The sequence below is a fragment of the Manihot esculenta genome, chromosome 9 (genome assembly GCF_001659605.2).
Source record: "Manihot esculenta cultivar AM560-2 chromosome 9, M.esculenta_v8, whole genome shotgun sequence".
Classification (NCBI taxonomy): domain Eukaryota; kingdom Viridiplantae; phylum Streptophyta; class Magnoliopsida; order Malpighiales; family Euphorbiaceae; genus Manihot; species Manihot esculenta.
The window spans coordinates 36,879,561-36,896,813 of NC_035169.2; the positions used below are offsets into that span (position 1 = coordinate 36,879,561).

Genomic DNA, 17,253 nt, shown 5'->3' on the forward strand with positions numbered 1-17,253 from the left:
CTGCTGAAGTTTTCAATGCAATGCCTAGAGCCAGTTGCTTCATGTAATACAGGCTTCCTCAGTTTTGGCTACACTGCATTGTGAATGTGGTGATCTCGTAAAGGCAAAGAGGGTATTTGATAGATTTTCTATAAAGTGTAATATTATGTGAAATTCATTTTAAGGATAGGTTGTGTTGGGATTACTGGTGATTGCTAATCACCTTATCATTGTTCTCGAGGCAAAGCTGGTCCTGGGGAAAAGATCACTAATAGATTTAGGTGCCAAAGATGAGGCAACACAATCATAAATTCAGGATCCTGCCCTATACTTGGGGGGCAACATTTTGATTTTGGTCAGTGTTTTTGATGGCCTAACTGCAACTTGTGTATTAAGCCTGTTCCTTCTTGCCCTTTTTTGCAGTCTGCTGTGCCTGCAGAACAATCCTACAATTTGCATCTCATATAATCTAGCAATTCAGATAGCAAATCATCATAAAAGAATTGGGATGCCATGGTTTGCGACAGAGGTTTAATCTAGAGGTTTACATTTCTAAAACTATAGTCTCTTGGAATGCATTGGCTGTTGGCGACTTCCAAAACAAGCAGCCCCGTGAAGCCCAGGATTTGTTTGTTATAATGCCATAGACAAATACGATTCTTGGAAAGGATTTATTTCTGGGTATGCATTGGTTGTCCGCATCTTGCTGTCAAATATCCATGCATCCAAAGGTACATGGGGAGATGTGGCAGAGCTGAGAAAATCCGTGAGAGCCAGAAATGTAAGCAACAAACCGCCTGGTGGTAGTTGAATTGAAGTAGAGAAGAGAGCGCATATGTTAGTTATCTAACTTTAATTTTTTCTTTTATGAGCTTTAGACTAACCATATAGTTTAGTTAATAAAAAAAATGTAATAATGTTACTAAAGGAATATTTGTATCCGATATAGTTTCCCTAGAACCTTTGGCCTGTGGAAGCTGGAAACTGTAGGTGATTCCTTCAAGTTAGCTGTAATCAGTGCTACTATAATATCTTTCAGTTTACCAGTTTCATTACCTTTTCATTTAAATTTTGAAGTCTTCATCTGATTTTAGCAAGTATGAATTAATGTTTAACACTGATATATCATGCTTATCTTCTGTCCTTTTCAGATTTTTCATTAAAGACCCTTGAAATAAGATTTTTAAGAAAAGGATCACTTGAACATTGTTTAATTGTGAGGTGCTTGTCCTGCATTTCTTTATAAAGAAACTATTTAACTAGTTGTTTATACTGATAAACAGAACACCCCTTGAAATATAAGGATTCTTTTTTTCCCTTTCTCCAACTGATGCTTGAAAAGTATATTTTGATCCTCTTGTAGAAATTGGTGCCATTGAAAACAAGCTAAGCAATTTTCTTGTTTTCCTTTGAGAGATATGTTTCTAATGCATGTATCTTTGTTTGATGATTTTCGTCTTCACAGGTTTCTTTTGATCTGAGTCTTGAATAACATTTAAACAACAAGAGCAAGAACAAGGAGAACACCACTACCGTCTGCCAACAAATTCTAGCTGATAATGGGTGTCCTTAGCAAATTAACAATGAGCCAGCAAAGGAAGGGGGAAAATGAAGTTCTTTTGACAAATGTTTAAGAGATTTATAGCGGAAAAGTACAAAAGGTATGCATCAATTATCTGATTGTAAATCCAAATTTCTACACATATGAATCTACCCGGTGATGCTTGGTTGTGCATTTCCATTTTCCATGGCATCTGCAACGCAAGTTCTTATTGCTGAATGCATAATTTCATTCACTTGAGACACACATAGGAAGGCTTCTGTTTTCTGAACTCTTATAGAAAAAAAAAAAAAAAACAATAATAATCACATGAACAAACAACCTTGTAAATGAATTTGCAAACCTGGAATAATCAAACCATTAGAATCCTAAAATCTTTACAAGACAAGATTGAGGTCTAGTTCTTCTTTCTTCTCCTGTCCTTGTCCCTTGTTATTTGAAGAACTTGGTTGAGTTGCATCAGCCAAATCCAGCCCAGAAAAATCTTCCAGTTGAAAAGTTGGAGTCCATATGGGTACATGCACCTTTTTTGCCTTCTTCATTCTCTTCCAGGCTTCCATTTCTCTCAAGCAATTTGTTGAAAAGTTACTACGAGCATCTCTTAGCCTTCTAATTATTGCAAAGAACTTCTCAACCTTCTCATCTTCATCAACGTACCTAATTCCTTGTTCTTCTGCAAGGATTCCTTGCTGCTTCTTGTTCATGTCTTTTTCCATGGTTTCTGTAGTTAAATTCCACCTAATCTCTGTGACCTTTTATTGGCAATTTAGCTCTGCTGGGTTGCTGCAGTGTGACTCTAAGTCAGTTTCACACTTAACAAATCAGGTGTATGGCCATAAAGAAACATATCACATTAGTGAGGACCAACATAGCGTGTGGGGCCTTGTAATTTGGTCCAGTGAAGGTCACTGAAGTGAATCAACTATATAGGATTCTCCTTTTCTTTTTCAAAGTAGCTATGAATAATTGGTAGGTTATTTAGTGCACTAGTACTCTTATCATTCAAAATCTTTTTCCCTCTTGCGTTAATTTGAATTTAGTTCAAAAATTAAATGAATAAAATTATTCCTTTTATAAAAAAATTAACATCATGATGAGTTGATGAATAATTTGAATGTGACCTCTATAATTTAGCTTTATAGCTGATAGGCGGTTGTCGAAGCCGTCAAAAATAAACCTATTAAACAATCAACAATAAACTTGTAGATAGTGGCAATAGGGTCGAACCACAGGGAATTGACACCAATGATTTTCCTAATAGTGACTAGGTCAAGTAAATAACAAGTAATTAAAAGAGGGGGTTTTGATTTGATGAACTAAAACTAAATAGCAAAAGAAAGCAATAATTTAAAGATGAGTAAATCAATAAGAGAAAAGCTTCTAGTTGAAGTATGGATCTTATTTCAGATTGTTTAGAATTGGTCATTGATTCTTTAATACTCCTATTTATCTCAATAAATTAGTTTAGGATGTGGAAGACGCTTCTCACAATCCAAATTCCTCCTTAGTTCTAGTTTGATTAGGAAACGTTCGCTAATCAAACACTAATCAACAAGTTGCCAAGGAACGTCCTTGGGGCATTGTAGCATCGAACAACTGTTGACTGCATTAAGACTTAGAGAAACCTAATTCTATCCTTGCCAACCGCGTGGTCAAGTTTAGATTATGCAATTTGATTAAATGTGTATTTGAACAACCTAAGCAATTACGGACCTAAATCATTCAAACAATATTACTTAAGCAATTTAAAAGCAATGGGCCCTTATTGATTCTAAAAGCAAAGTAATAATTATGGAAAACTCAAATTGCATAAATATTGAAAATAAATAGAAGTTTAACAATGGAGATTTAAATCTCCCAATTCATCACACAAATCTGAAATTCACCAACTTCAACTAGAAAGAAAAGAGTTTAGCCACTCATGGTGGACTAAATACACAAAAAGATGAAAGGAAAAGAAAAGAGAAGATGCTGGAGAGTTTCTGGCGAGTTCAATTCCTCAGCAGAAGATAGTCCTTGCTGGTTTGGAAGCCCTCCTTTTATAGCTGAAGAATTCTCTCATCTAGGGTTTTGAAATCCCTTTTTGATTTGGTGTTGGACTCCTCTTTTGATGTTGAATTTGATTGCAAGTGGATTTCCTTGGATGAGAAGCTCTTTCGTGGCTCTTGGATTTGTGTTGGAAGTGATTGGATTGGATTTGGACTTCTGAAAATTCGGATTTCTGTTTGCTGCCAATTTTCCCGCTCTTTGTAATTTTCTGCTGTCAAAGTGATTTGCCCGGCGATTTGACCAGTTTCTTGGGCAAATCACTGGGCAAATCGCTTCTCTGTGAGTCAGTCCTTTATGCCTCTGCGAGTGATTTGGCCAGTGATCCTTGATTGTCTTGGTCAAATCGCCTGCCCATGTCACTGCTGTCTGTTGCCTCTGGGCATCTGTTTTAGCTTGATCTGGGCAGTGATGGGAGCAGATTTTTGGGCAAATCACTGGGCAAATCATCCTTTTGCAAATTTTCTGCACTTTTTCTCCCATTTTCCAGATTCTTCCTTTTCTGTAGAAACAAGATAAAAACCATAAATTAAGCTAGAAAATGTGTAAATAAGCAATAAAAAAGATAATAAAAATGTGGCTAAATTATGCTTGATCAAATACCCCCACACCTAGCTTTTTGCTTGTCCTCAAGCAACAAATAACTTAGCCAATCAAGCCCCCTTTTTCCTTAGAACCTAAACACCACTTAATCAGCCCCCCCTAGACTCCTAAACTGAAGTATCACAGTATAGAGTACATGCACTAAGGTCATCTTCTCCTTTCCTTGTTTCCTTTCACTTACCATGGTCAAGAGAAAGGTTTTTGGCTCAATCATGCTTATTACTTTATGTTAGTTTTAATGCAACCCCTAGGAGTGACTTGCCCCTTTTCTTCTCTATTTCTTTTATTTTTGTTTATATTTTCAGCAGCACTTATTCTTATCCTTGCCTGAAAAAGTCACTAACCTTTTTACGCGATTGTGTACATGGGTGATACACCCCCGGTTACTCAGTTAGTCACTTGTTCAAGTGGCTACTAGCTCTGTTCATAGTCTAGACCATCGAAACAGGTTTATGATTTGTGCTTTGTGCTGATTTTTTTTTTTTTTTTTTTATGGAAAGATTGGGCAAATCAACTCATAGGGAGTTACACTAGCTTTAAGTTTGCATGCATTTGTATTTTTATTTCTCTTGACCTTAGCACATTTAAGGATTCAATTAAAGAGAAAAACTCCCAAAGTGAAGGCAACATACTGTGAATGATTCAATTTAAGCTTAAAGGGGTGGCAATTCAATGGGGTCATGAGATAAGGGCACTCTTTCAACCTTGTTATCTATGTTTGAATAAAGCAATCAGCTACAAAATTCTGTGTGTGTGTGCAAAAAGTGAAAAAAATTCTGGTGTGTGCAAAAAGGGGTAAGAACAATGCAAAAAGAAACAAAGAGAAACAAATAAAAAGAAACAAAAAGATGATGGAATCGATGCAAAAATAACCTAACAGTACCCCCACACCTAGTCCAAACATTGTCCTCAATGTAAAACATATAAAGGAAAAATTTAAGAATGAAAGGGAAAGGGACTTCCTGGCCTGGGGGTGATTTGACCAGTGACTTGGGCAAGCACCGGGCAAATCACTGGGCAAATCGCTATCTGTCACGGTGCTGGGGCAGAAAGTGTTGAACCAGCAGCTGCAACATGCTTTCCATGTGCTGCATCCTGTCTTGAGCCTCCACCGAATGGTCTTGAGGTGCCTTTTATGTCCTCCAAGGTCCACCCAATTTCTTTTTTGTGCTTCCTTAACACATCAAGGAGCTTTTCCTCTTCTTCTTGGCTGAGCTGGTTGGAAATAATTACTGGAAGTGTATTTCCAGCTCCCAAGTAGGCATATTTGAGGTGGCTAGGTAAGGGTTTCAGATTTGGTTCATTCTCTGTCTGCTGGTTTTCTGTCTGCTTGTCTGATTTGCCCAGTGATTTGGGCAATTTTCTGGGCAAATCACCTTCTGTTAAGTCTGCCTGCTCACTGATTTGGGGCGATTTGCCCAATTTACTGGGCAAATCCCTGGTCAAATCACCTGTAACCAGCTGTGAACAGTACTCCATCTGGTCTGTCTTGGTGTTGCTGTCCTCTTCTTCTCTCCTGCAAAGACCTTCATAAAGTAAGCTTTCTTGATCAAAATCAAAAAATTCCTGGCTTAAATCATCAATTATATCAAGGCCATAAACAGGAGAAACATCATTGGGGAATTTCATGGCATCATAAACATTAAACTTGATAACTTCCCCTTCAAACTCCATGGTTAATGTGCCATCATGCACATCAATTTTTGTTCTTGCTGTGCTCAAGAATGGTCTCCCAAGTAAGATATCAGAGGTGATGTTGCCCTTATCCTCCTCCATGTCAATCACATAAAAATCAGCTGGGAAGACTAGTTGGTCCACTTGCACCAACACATCTTCAAGCACTCCCTTGGGGTGGACAATGGATCGGTCAGCCAGTTGGATCACAATGCTGGTGCCCTTGAGTGTACCTGCATTTAACAAGTTAAAAATAGAAAGGGGCATAACATTAATTGAAGCTCCAAGGTCACACATGGCTTTCTTTATCCCCACATTGCCTATCTTGCATGAAATGGCAAACATTCCTCTATCCTTGCATTTGGTGGGAAGTTTCCTTTGAATGACAGCTGAGACACACTCCCCCACACTTACCTTTTTATGTTCAGCAAGTTTCCTCCTATTGGTGCATAGCTCTTTGAGAAATTTAGCATACCTTGGTATTTGCTTTACAACATCAAGTAGGGGTATGTTGATTTCCACTTTGCGAAGTGTCTCTAATATCTCTTTCTCCTCTTTCTCCTTTTGGGACCTTGCAAATCTCTTTGGGAAGGGAGGAGGTACCTTGAATTTCTCCATAGGTTGTTGTTTCTGCCTTTGACTGGATTCTGCCTGGTCTGCTGATTTGGGCAGATTATTTGGTAATCTGGGCAAATCACTGGGCAAATCACTTTCTGGCAGATTCTCATCAGCAACCTGTTTCTGTAATTTTTCAGACTTTCTGTCTTCCAGCTCTTTTCCACTCCTCAATGTGATGGCACTAGCATTTTGCCTTGGATTTATCTCAGTTTGGGAGGGTAAACAACAACTTACCTGTGCTAGCAATCTGGTTGTGCTAGATTCTCCAGGGGGCTGGTTTGTTTCAGAAATTTCAGCAGATTTTGGTTCAGTTGGGGCACTTCCAGCAGTTGCTGGTTTATGGACAGCAGCAGGGGATGTAACAGTGGCTGATTCAATACTTGTTGATTTTTGGACAGCCGGTTCAGCAATTGCTGGTGTAATTGTGGAAGCTTCAGCAGTGGCAGGCGTGGCAGTGGATGAATTTGCTGGTGCAGCAACAAAATCTGCAGGTGCAGAAAAATCTACTGGTTCAGTTGGGGCAATTTCTGAGGTTGCTGATTTTTGGACAGCAGGTGCTGTTTCTGCAGTGTATATTTTTGATTCAGCTGGTTCAGCAACAAGTGTAGTGGTGATTTGTGCAGCAGACTCTACAGCTCGGTCTGTTTCTTCGTCATCGTCCCATAGATCTTGAAGCTCTTCCTCTCTTCTTAATATGTATGCGTCCACTGAGTTGACCGCTTGATCCACTTGCTGTTGGAGAATTTTCCCAGAAATTTCCAATTTCCTCACCATCTCTTCAAGTTCCATATGGGAGTTTTGAGGTGTTGCTTGGGCTTGATAGTTTTGGTAGTAGTCAGCCCTTGCATAGCCATAATTTGGATCGTCCCCCCAACATGGATTGTATTGCAGATCTCTTTGGTAGTCATGGTAGTGGTCTGTCCTTGTATAGCCATAGCTCATATTGTCTCCCCAACCTGAATTATATGTGTCAAGGTAGGGATTATGTCTTGGCTGTCCATAGAATCCTTCAAATGCATGTGCTTGTTGAAGTTGTTGAACTTGTCGAGCTTGACCATAATTTCTCACAATAGAGGTTAGTTCAGAAATTTGAGAAGAGAGAAAAGACATACTTACCGTAGCCATGCTTGTAAATCAGCCCTGGTCATATAAGGAAAATACGTTAGTTTAAATCAACTCCCCGGCAACGGCGCCAATTTTTGATAGGCGGTTGTCGAAGCCGTCAAAAATAAACCTATTAAACAATCAACAATAAACTTGTAGATAGTGGCAATAGGGTCGAACCACAGGGAATTGACACCAATGATTTTCCTAATAGTGACTAGGTCAAGTAAATAACAAGTAATTAAAAGAGGGGGTTTTGATTTGATGAACTAAAACTAAATAGCAAAAGAAAGCAATAATTTAAAGATGAGTAAATCAATAAGAGAAAAGCTTCTAGTTGAAGTATGGATCTTATTTCAGATTGTTTAGAATTGGTCATTGATTCTTTAATACTCCTATTTATCTCAATAAATTAGTTTAGGATGTGGAAGACGCTTCTCACAATCCAAATTCCTCCTTAGTTCTAGTTTGATTAGGAAACGTTCGCTAATCAAACACTAATCAACAAGTTGCCAAGGAACGTCCTTGGGGCATTGTAGCATCGAACAACTGTTGACTGCATTAAGACTTAGAGAAACCTAATTCTATCCTTGCCAACCGCGTGGTCAAGTTTAGATTATGCAATTTGATTAAATGTGTATTTGAACAACCTAAGCAATTACGGACCTAAATCATTCAAACAATATTACTTAAGCAATTTAAAAGCAATGGGCCCTTATTGATTCTAAAAGCAAAGTAATAATTATGGAAAACTCAAATTGCATAAATATTGAAAATAAATAGAAGTTTAACAATGGAGATTTAAATCTCCCAATTCATCACACAAATCTGAAATTCACCAACTTCAACTAGAAAGAAAAGAGTTTAGCCACTCATGGTGGACTAAATACACAAAAAGATGAAAGGAAAAGAAAAGAGAAGATGCTGGAGAGTTTCTGGCGAGTTCAATTCCTCAGCAGAAGATAGTCCTTGCTGGTTTGGAAGCCCTCCTTTTATAGCTGAAGAATTCTCTCATCTAGGGTTTTGAAATCCCTTTTTGATTTGGTGTTGGACTCCTCTTTTGATGTTGAATTTGATTGCAAGTGGATTTCCTTGGATGAGAAGCTCTTTCGTGGCTCTTGGATTTGTGTTGGAAGTGATTGGATTGGATTTGGACTTCTGAAAATTCGGATTTCTGTTTGCTGCCAATTTTCCCGCTCTTTGTAATTTTCTGCTGTCAAAGTGATTTGCCCGGCGATTTGACCAGTTTCTTGGGCAAATCACTGGGCAAATCGCTTCTCTGTGAGTCAGTCCTTTATGCCTCTGCGAGTGATTTGGCCAGTGATCCTTGATTGTCTTGGTCAAATCGCCTGCCCATGTCACTGCTGTCTGTTGCCTCTGGGCATCTGTTTTAGCTTGATCTGGGCAGTGATGGGAGCAGATTTTTGGGCAAATCACTGGGCAAATCATCCTTTTGCAAATTTTCTGCACTTTTTCTCCCATTTTCCAGATTCTTCCTTTTCTGTAGAAACAAGATAAAAACCATAAATTAAGCTAGAAAATGTGTAAATAAGCAATAAAAAAGATAATAAAAATGTGGCTAAATTATGCTTGATCAATAGCTGCTAATTATTATCTTTTGATTTTTTTGAGGATGGAAAGTATGGATTTTATCTTTGATAATCAACATTATGACATAATTACACTACCACTACATCATAATCCTTGTAGCATTGATATTTTATGAAATTAAGCTTAATGGGAAGCATAAATTCAAACCAATTAAAGTTGCAAATAATAGCAGTGATGACTGATGAGACAAGCATCCAGCAACATAGGCCCTCATCAAGGTTGCCTCTAATCTCCCCTCCACCAAAAAAAAAAAAGAAACTGCTTTATGAAATTGCCATAAAATTATATGCAAAGTGGGCCAACAGCTGATCAAAGACCACAAATATGTTTGGTGCAACTTGCAGTAGCTGTTCTCTCACTTTTCTGCATCTTAAAAGAAGAAGGAAGAAAAAAAAACTTTAAAATATCAAATATTGGAACTGAGAATGCCAAAGTAACAGGCTATAAATGGAAATGACACTGACAGGATATATTTACGAGCTTAGTGGTCCTTGCTAAATGGCAATATGGTCAATTCTTAATAATAATATTAATAATAACTGTGGAAAACTTTTTGGGATTTTATTTTCTACATGCAAGTAGGAAAAGAAACTACCAATACATTCCTACAAAGAAAGATTTAGATCTAATTCGTTGTTTCCTCCTTCCGCTTCTTTCTTCTGTTTTTGTTGTTCTTCTGCTGTCGTAGAAGGACCAGCAACTCCTTTACCATCCTTAACAATATCTTGCATGAAATCTTCTGGCTGGAATGATGGATTCCAAGCAGCAGCAGCAGCTTCAGGTTTCTTCTTATCTTTCTCTTTGGATGCATTAGATCCCCTCCTCATAAGATCTCTTGAGTTTCTTACCAAAGTAAAGAACTTCTCTATCTTCTCTTCATCATCATCATCATCATCTTCCAAATCTGTCTCTTGTTGCCCTTTCTTCTCTTGCTCTTCAACATTCTCTATCTTCCTCTTCCTTGTTGTAGCACTCTCCATGCTAGATTTTCTCAAACAGGTGTAACGAAAATTACAAGATAAAGAACAGAAGCACTTATTGCCTAATGTGAGAAATCACAATCAATGCACATGCTCTGGTTAGCCATACAACAAAGAATTCATCAATTGCAAAACCTTGTTAGTTGACTCCCTCTATATAAATAGAGAGCCATCCTTGGGTGGTTGCAATTGCTTCACAGGGAAAGAAAATTTTTATAAGAGAAACATACTTATAGAAATTTATATTATTATTGAGTTGGTACATAGGTAAATTATAAAATAATATATTAAAAATAGTGCATCACATATTTAAAAAAAAATAAATATTATCCTCCATAACTCATGGGCAGGAAGCTAAGAATTCAAAATTTAATCATATTTATTTCTTTTTCTTTTTAAAGTTTATGGTAAGAAAAAAAAATTGGGTCAACTTTAGCTAAATTAAGTTATTTTTCTATTTGAATTATTATACATCAACCTGCTCTATTGGAGATAAATGAATTTAATGTGTTTCCCTATTCCTAATTAATAATAAGAAGGAAATCTCTTGTTCTTACTAATTGGAGTAATTTCATTATTTTCTATTCATCTCTTTCCATTGGTTTCTATAATTATATTTAATGATAAAATGGTAAGATTTAAATAAATATCACTCGATTTGATTTGTATAGATTTGTTACAAATTAAATATTAACATATATGCTATTCGTTATAAATAAAATATATATATACATACACATGGTAAATTTATAGTGCACTGAATCATTAAAAACAATATCTTTTAATGGGTAGATATTGATGGGTTTGTTGCCAAATTAGTGATGGGCACTGGTGGTAAATAGAAGTGAGGTGGGTGGCAAAGATAATTGCTAGCGGTAGCATCACACAATGATCTAGCAGAGGTGACGCAGCACCCATGACATGCTCTCATATGGCAGCTTCCGGAGGACTTTGCTTCTCGACATAATACATGACATCTCTCTGGCCCTACTCCCATCAATAAACAATACTTCTGTTCATGTCTTAAAGTGATTATCAACCAAACAAGTTGCAATTAAAAAGAAAAAGATACACATGTCTAATGATCTTTTTCATTTCCTTAAACCAGTAGTAAGATTCCATCCCCCGTACTTCTTTTTTGCTTTTGGAGTACCACCTTCAAAACTCTTCTTGATTATACATCTCGTGCTCATAATTCAGTCCCAGGTTAAGTAACATGTGTATGCCAGTAATGTGAGTTTTATCTAACATTCTGAGATTTCAAGATCAAACGATGAACTAGATTCATCTTCTAAGATCAGTCACATTTATCTATATCACCAATCACGAGATTTTGCCTGTTTAAAATCAATGATTGGTTATGTGATGTGGGACCTAACTTTACATGGTTCTTATCTGTAGGACAGATCTTGAACTGGTATCCTCTTGCCCCTTGCATCAATTATGGAACCAGCCAAGTCTTAAACAGTACTGCACATGACAACTAAAGCATACAATGGAAATTTATTTTCTTGACAGTACCAGCACCCTGGAACAAAACTTTACTCAGGCAAATGGAATAGCAGCAAAAGAAAGAGATGGATAATTCTACTGCTATCAAAAGATGAACTGCCCTGGGATGAATTCAAGTAAACAAGAACATCCCATTTTTACAGGATCTGTGCATTTAAAACATTCATTTATTTAGCCGCATGCAGCGATGCAAGTATTATTTACCACAAATCATGTTTCAATTTCAGACAGCAGAAGTTTTGGCAAAAAAACTTCTTCAGTCGTCTGCCCACCGAACCCCGTGTTTGGCCCAAAGATAGTATGCTCCAACTGGACCTCTACCTCCTAATTCATACAGCTCTGGTGCGATATTTTTCTTGTCTATCTCATTGAGAATGGGAGTTAGAATACTCCATGCAGCTGCAAGCTCATCACTTCTCATAAAGAGATGGTTGTCTCCATCAATGACATCAAGAAGAAGATGCTCATATGAATCAGGCACTTCTGCGTTATACCTATGGTATTTACATAGAAAGTTATAAGGGACATTCAAGAAAGTTGAGTACTGGCCTTGCTTCGGAAATTTTAGTTCCTCTAAAAGGTCTAGAACATGAAGGTTCTCACCTGTCTTTGTAGAGCAAATTAAGTTCAGAAGCATCCAAATGCAAGCCTAGTCCAGGAATCTTGTTGTTAATTCTGACTAAGATGGCTTCATCAGGAACATCACGCAAAATCAGCTCATTGGTGGCCATATCAATGTTATGTCCAATGCGTTCCCGATAGAGATTTCCAGGGACATGATGGAACTGTATTCTTATCTCCACTCTGCATTATGCAGCTAATGTTGGTGAGCAAATTCATTATCTTGTATTTACAGTTCATGCACAAACATTAAGCTATTTGCTCCCTCAGCTAGTCTGCACAAATGCAAAGCAGTAGGACACATGCATGCATACACCAGTTCTCATTAACTTCTGGCTCCCTATCTTCCATCAGGATATAATTCAAGAATTTAGCTAAATAAACCTTCATAGAGAGTTTGGCGTCCAAAATGTTTCCTAGTTGTAAAAATCTCCCAGTCTGAAGCAGCAGGAAAAAAGGTAATAATTTTTTATCATACAATATCATCCTGAGAGAAATTGTCTTTCAAACTTATTTCAAAAAGCCTTTCATTGTTACTAAAAAATTTTCAGAAGGCTGGGGATGCTAAGAAGTTCAACTTATATCACTCAACTTATCTTACAACATTCCACAATTAGACTTCACCTGTGTTTGATGAGTCCCATGCCAGTTTTGATAAGAAAAGGCACACCATCCCAGCGTGCATTGTCAATGTACAATGCAGCAGCAAAAAAAGTTGGGGTCAGATTGTTCAAATTTACATCAACCTTGTCCCCAGAAATAGCTTTATATTGCCCAAGAATGACATCACTAGGATCCAATCTGCGAATTGATCTTAAAACCTTCACCTGAAAAGGCACTTTTTATTACTATGGCCTAGATGAAATTCATTTAACAAGAAATTCATTTTGCATAAAGATCATGTACTTTTTCATTTCGAATATCTTCACCATCAAGACTTATAGGTGGCTCCATGGCAAGCAATGCTAATGTCTGAAATATATGACTATGCACTATGTCCCGAATGATCCCATACCCATCAAAGTACCTGCATAAGATAGTTAAAGCCATGATAAAATGCCATATCTCAAACTTAATTCACTTATTTTTCTCAAAAAATACATGGGAGAGATTAGCAACTATAACAACCTTCCAGTCTGCACACTGATATCTTCTGATAAAATAATCTGCCAAAAAAAGAAAAAGACTTAAGTGACTACTGAAGTTGAATCCTCCTTAATAATTGTAAAAGAAACAAATAAGCAAAACAACTGAGCCAACAAAAGAAAAATACCTGTATGTTGCGTATGTAAGTACGGCTCCACAATGGCTCAAAAACAAGATTTGAAAATCTTAATACTGTGAGGTTCTCAATGAGGTTCCTTCCTAAAAGATGATCTATCCTGAAATGGGACCAATTAAATCATAAACTGTTCAACTACGATGAGAACTTATGAAATAGAGTATGCTACGACACCTGTATAATTGTTTCTCCTCATACTTGGAAAGAAGAGACTTAGTCAATTGATGAGAAGATGGTGCATCAAACCCGAAAGGTTTCTCAATTATAATACGATTCCAGCCCCTGTTGGTTTGGGCATTATCAGCAAGAGAAGATGCAACGTCAAGGAGTGCCTCTTGTGGCACAGAAAGATAGAATATCCTATTTACTTCATGTCCACCCTGCATTTGACAAGCTGTCAATTAACCAGTTATAAAAAGAATTCAGCTTTAAGTGTTGCAAGTTCAAATCACACCGTCCCACAATTAAAAAGAGTCTAAATGCAAGTATACCTCCATATGCTCCATTCTGGCATTTAGCTTTGCCATCCCTTCTCTGTTGTCATACCCTCCATTAATGTAGTATGTCCTACTAAGAAAAGCCTCCAGTTTGTCTCCACAGTTCTGTCTGAAACATTTTTTTCTCTTTTAAACTTTTATGATCTGAGAATCTACGAAGTAAGAATAACTACATGACAAAAGCCAATGCCTGTATTCTTATTGCTAACACTCAAATTTCATTCAAAGAATTTCTCAACCAGCACTGATTAGCTGATCAAATCACGAGCCTGTAGAAAATAGTTTTCAATCGCTAAGTATAATCCTTTTAAACTGAAGCAGTGAAGAATGGCATTACAACAAAGCACCCACTACGAGCATGTTAAGGGGTGAATCATTCTTTAAAGTTGAAAAATGTTTTCTCACAAATTATAATCATGACAACTAATTAATTTAAGTAGATTTTGATCACATCAAAAGTCCATCAACTAAGAAATTGCAACTAAAAGAATGCTAAGAGAAACATACTGATGATCAATGCGGCAAGTCAAATTGGAAGCTATAATGGATCTCAGATCTTCATCCGTCAAATTCTTCCTTGAATAACCAAACACAGCTACATCCTGCAACAATGGACTAGTGACACTCAAAGAAAGATAAATTCACTACTCAAGCTCAGAAAACGTTAGTGAAATATGTTGGAAGAAAATACCATTCAGCCATTGAGATTTTCTCCACTATTCCTTAATAAATAAAGCATATCAACCAGTAAAGAAACTTGCAACAGAACAATGATATTTGCGTAATCTGACCTCAGGTAAAAAGCCACTATAATACAGAGCAAACAATGCTGGAAAAATTTTCCCTCTAGCCAGCTCACCAGTGGCTCCTATGACAGCAATGCAGAGAGAAGTTGCTCTACCACCTTCAATGGGGAAATTATAGGAATGTGCTTGTGTCAAAGATGAAGGAGACTCCACAAATGCAGCTGCCCCCATGAAACCATTTATAATAAAGCAAATACAATCCTTCTTTATGAGTAAAATAAAGACATACAGAATTTAACAAAACTTGATTAACTAGAGACGCAAGAAATGGAGTTATTACTAACCACTTGGTACATTTATCCTGGGGACTTCTTCCGAAACTTGTCCAGCATGTGTTGAAGTTTTTTCCAAATGATTTGTTAAGTGATCCTTCTCTTGATTCTTAATAATCTTTAACTCCTTCGAAGGTCTACATTCGCTATTGCTCTTTCGAAGGTTAAGACTCTTAAGTATCCGCAGCTTTAAGCCACAGAATCTTCGGCAGAAATTGGCAGTTCCTCCATAGAGCACAATACGGCTACCTTCCACCGAATAAACGCTCTCTGCCACTACCTGCATACACCGCTACAAACACAAAAATTTATTGATTACTCGGTTATGACTTTTGAAGACCCTAATAAAAAACTGGTCCTTTAGAATCAAAGGGTTTTTAATACTCATCACTACACAAAGGAACAGATCCAGTATTGCCCCGTAAAAGCAAAAGGGCAAATTTAGAAGTGATCTTATGTCTGTAATGGGGCCATTAAAGAACTCTACAAAACCCTTTTATGATCATTAGCTGAAGCTAGTGAATCTTAAAGCTTTATCATTTTCGATTAGACACCATCTTGATAGAAACACAAAAATCTAGCTTGATTGTCAGTGAACTCCACGGAAACTGTAAAAGATCACAGCTTTAATCCTTTTGTGTCTTACTCACTCACCGGAAATCTACTACTCCGAGCAGAGATTTTGTGAGCACTTGGACAAAGTGGAATCGGTCTAGTAACCGAAGAATCCGAGAAGGGAACCGATAAATATGAAGTTGACATCGACATCGCTTCAGCAATTGGGCACTATGGAAGTGGCTTAAGAGCTACTGGCTGAAGTTTCTACGGAGCCAACCATGTTAAAGAATAATTTTTCACGATTACGATCTGTTTGGTGGTTTGGGTAGCGGCAGATTGGTGTAGAAACGGAAGAAAATTCCAGTGGGTGGTTGCTCCGGCGGAGAATTTGGGTTCCACGTCACTGCATTGCGTTTGGGCATTGATGGTTTTGAGCGCAGGTGATGGTTTTGGAGTAAGTAAAATCAACGGCGGGAAAGGATTGACTAGTGGGCAACGGACAAGACGTCACTTCGAGATGCGTAACATTTTCCCGCTTTACTCGCTGTCCTCTCGTCAGCGCCGGCGAGCGGTTGGTCATTCGGTTTAACCAATTGAAGTAATGCTTAATTTCACTCGTAAAAGGGGTTCAATTTCTTTTTAATTTTAAGAATTTAACCTTCTCCAATTTTATGGTGAATTCAATAAATCAATAGATTTTATCTAAATATCAAAAAGTTTAGCTTTTTAATATTGACATATAAAACTCTAAAATAATTTGGATAAAATTTTAAAAATATGTTACATCTCTAATAAATATAAAGCATTAGTCAAATTGAAATTTTCAATTAATGAAAATAAGTATTTAGTTTCATTACTTTATATGGATTTTTATTTTAAAATATAAAATTAATTTACACATGTTACTCAATTTTTTTTTTTTAAAAATACATTTATTAGTTAAGGCCTTGTTGTATTTTGCTCTAACCTTTATATATTTCGCATACTCAAATTTATTTTAATGCATGTATTTTTTCAATGAAAATCGAAAATTAAAAAAATAAAATCTGATATCACTTAAATTTATTTAAATATATTTATTATCAGACTAAATATATAAATACTTAATACATGCCTTTAAAAATAAATAAGTAAAAAAATTATTTCAGAAATAATTTAAAGATGCACAAGGTGAGCTGATTTTTTTTTAATAAAATAAAAATTAAGTTAATGTTTTTGTGGGATAAGGCCTGATCCATAACGTGTCACTGTTTAATCTTCAATTACTAACACAATAATTTGACACCAACACATGTAAGCTTGTTTTATTTATTTATCATGCCTATTGTCACATTTTAATTATTTAATAAATGCCAGCAAAATACCAATATTTTTTTAAAATGCAAAATCTTAAATTTGGGTAAAAATTAAACATAAAATTTATTATTTTTGATATTGCATTCATAATATAATATATTATTGTTCAAATAATTACGTTTAAATTATTATTATTATTATTATTATTATTTTGGTATGAAAGTGACCTCTGC

At 36.5% G+C, this 17,253-nt stretch overlaps 3 protein-coding genes and 1 long non-coding RNA gene across 6 annotated transcripts; 1 reads left to right on the forward strand and 3 right to left on the reverse strand.

Annotated features, from left to right (window-relative positions):
* The first annotated feature begins 826 nt into the window (after nt 1–826).
* On the forward strand, nt 827–1,726 carry LOC122724546. The gene is made up of 2 exons (XR_006352002.1): nt 827–1,320; nt 1,445–1,726. It is a non-coding gene; the product is annotated as an uncharacterized LOC122724546 (long non-coding RNA).
* Nucleotides 1,577–2,382, reverse strand: LOC110622565. The gene is made up of 2 exons (XM_021767121.2): nt 1,922–2,382; nt 1,577–1,814 (listed from the first exon to the last, which is right to left on the reverse strand). Exons 1-2 carry the CDS (start codon nt 2,254–2,256, stop codon nt 1,769–1,771), a joined length of 381 nt encoding a protein of 126 aa, XP_021622813.1. The 5' UTR covers nt 2,257–2,382; the 3' UTR covers nt 1,577–1,768.
* Nucleotides 2,383–9,703: 7,321 nt separating this feature from the next.
* LOC110623353 (protein NIM1-INTERACTING 3) lies at nt 9,704–10,389 on the reverse strand. The gene has a single exon (XM_021768262.2). It carries the CDS (start codon nt 10,174–10,176, stop codon nt 9,802–9,804), a length of 375 nt encoding a protein of 124 aa, XP_021623954.1. The 5' UTR covers nt 10,177–10,389; the 3' UTR covers nt 9,704–9,801.
* Nucleotides 10,390–11,735: 1,346 nt separating this feature from the next.
* On the reverse strand, nt 11,736–16,319 carry LOC110622563 (inactive glucose-6-phosphate 1-dehydrogenase 4, chloroplastic). 3 transcript variants are annotated; one of them, XM_021767117.2, is made up of 12 exons: nt 15,821–16,319; nt 15,179–15,446; nt 14,880–15,055; nt 14,596–14,690; nt 14,083–14,197; nt 13,766–13,971; nt 13,583–13,691; nt 13,438–13,475; nt 13,216–13,336; nt 12,934–13,136; nt 12,292–12,492; nt 11,736–12,182 (listed from the first exon to the last, which is right to left on the reverse strand). In XM_021767117.2, exons 1-12 carry the CDS (start codon nt 15,932–15,934, stop codon nt 11,945–11,947), a joined length of 1,884 nt encoding a protein of 627 aa, XP_021622809.1. In that variant the 5' UTR covers nt 15,935–16,319; the 3' UTR covers nt 11,736–11,944. The 3 variants fall into 3 exon arrangements, with proteins under 3 accessions (XP_021622809.1, XP_021622810.1, XP_021622807.1); XM_021767118.2 differs by having other exon boundaries at nt 14,880–14,992; nt 15,179–15,458; XM_021767115.2 differs by having other exon boundaries at nt 15,179–15,458; nt 15,821–16,317.
* Between the last annotated feature and the right edge of the window lie 934 nt (nt 16,320–17,253).

What these genes read in the sequence shown, in the direction of transcription:
- LOC110622565 (XM_021767121.2), bottom strand. Translation starts at nt 2,256, where the DNA reads ATGGAAAAAGACATGAACAAGAAGCAGCAAGGAATCCTTGCAGAAGAA. An exon ending in CTAGACCTCAATCTTGTCTT is followed by an intron (nt 1,815 to 1,921) that starts GTAAAGATTTTA and finishes TTTTTTCTATAA; the next exon opens with GAGTTCAGAAAACAGAAGCC.
- LOC110623353 (XM_021768262.2), bottom strand. Translation starts at nt 10,176, where the DNA reads ATGGAGAGTGCTACAACAAGGAAGAGGAAGATAGAGAATGTTGAAGAG.
- LOC110622563 (XM_021767115.2), bottom strand. Translation starts at nt 15,934, where the DNA reads ATGTCGATGTCAACTTCATATTTATCGGTTCCCTTCTCGGATTCTTCG. An exon ending in CTCGGAGTAGTAGATTTCCG is followed by an intron (nt 15,459 to 15,820) that starts GTGAGTGAGTAA and finishes TTGTGTTTGTAG; the next exon opens with CGGTGTATGCAGGTAGTGGC. An exon ending in AATTTGCTCTACAAAGACAG is followed by an intron (nt 12,183 to 12,291) that starts GTGAGAACCTTC and finishes TAAATACCATAG; the next exon opens with GTATAACGCAGAAGTGCCTG.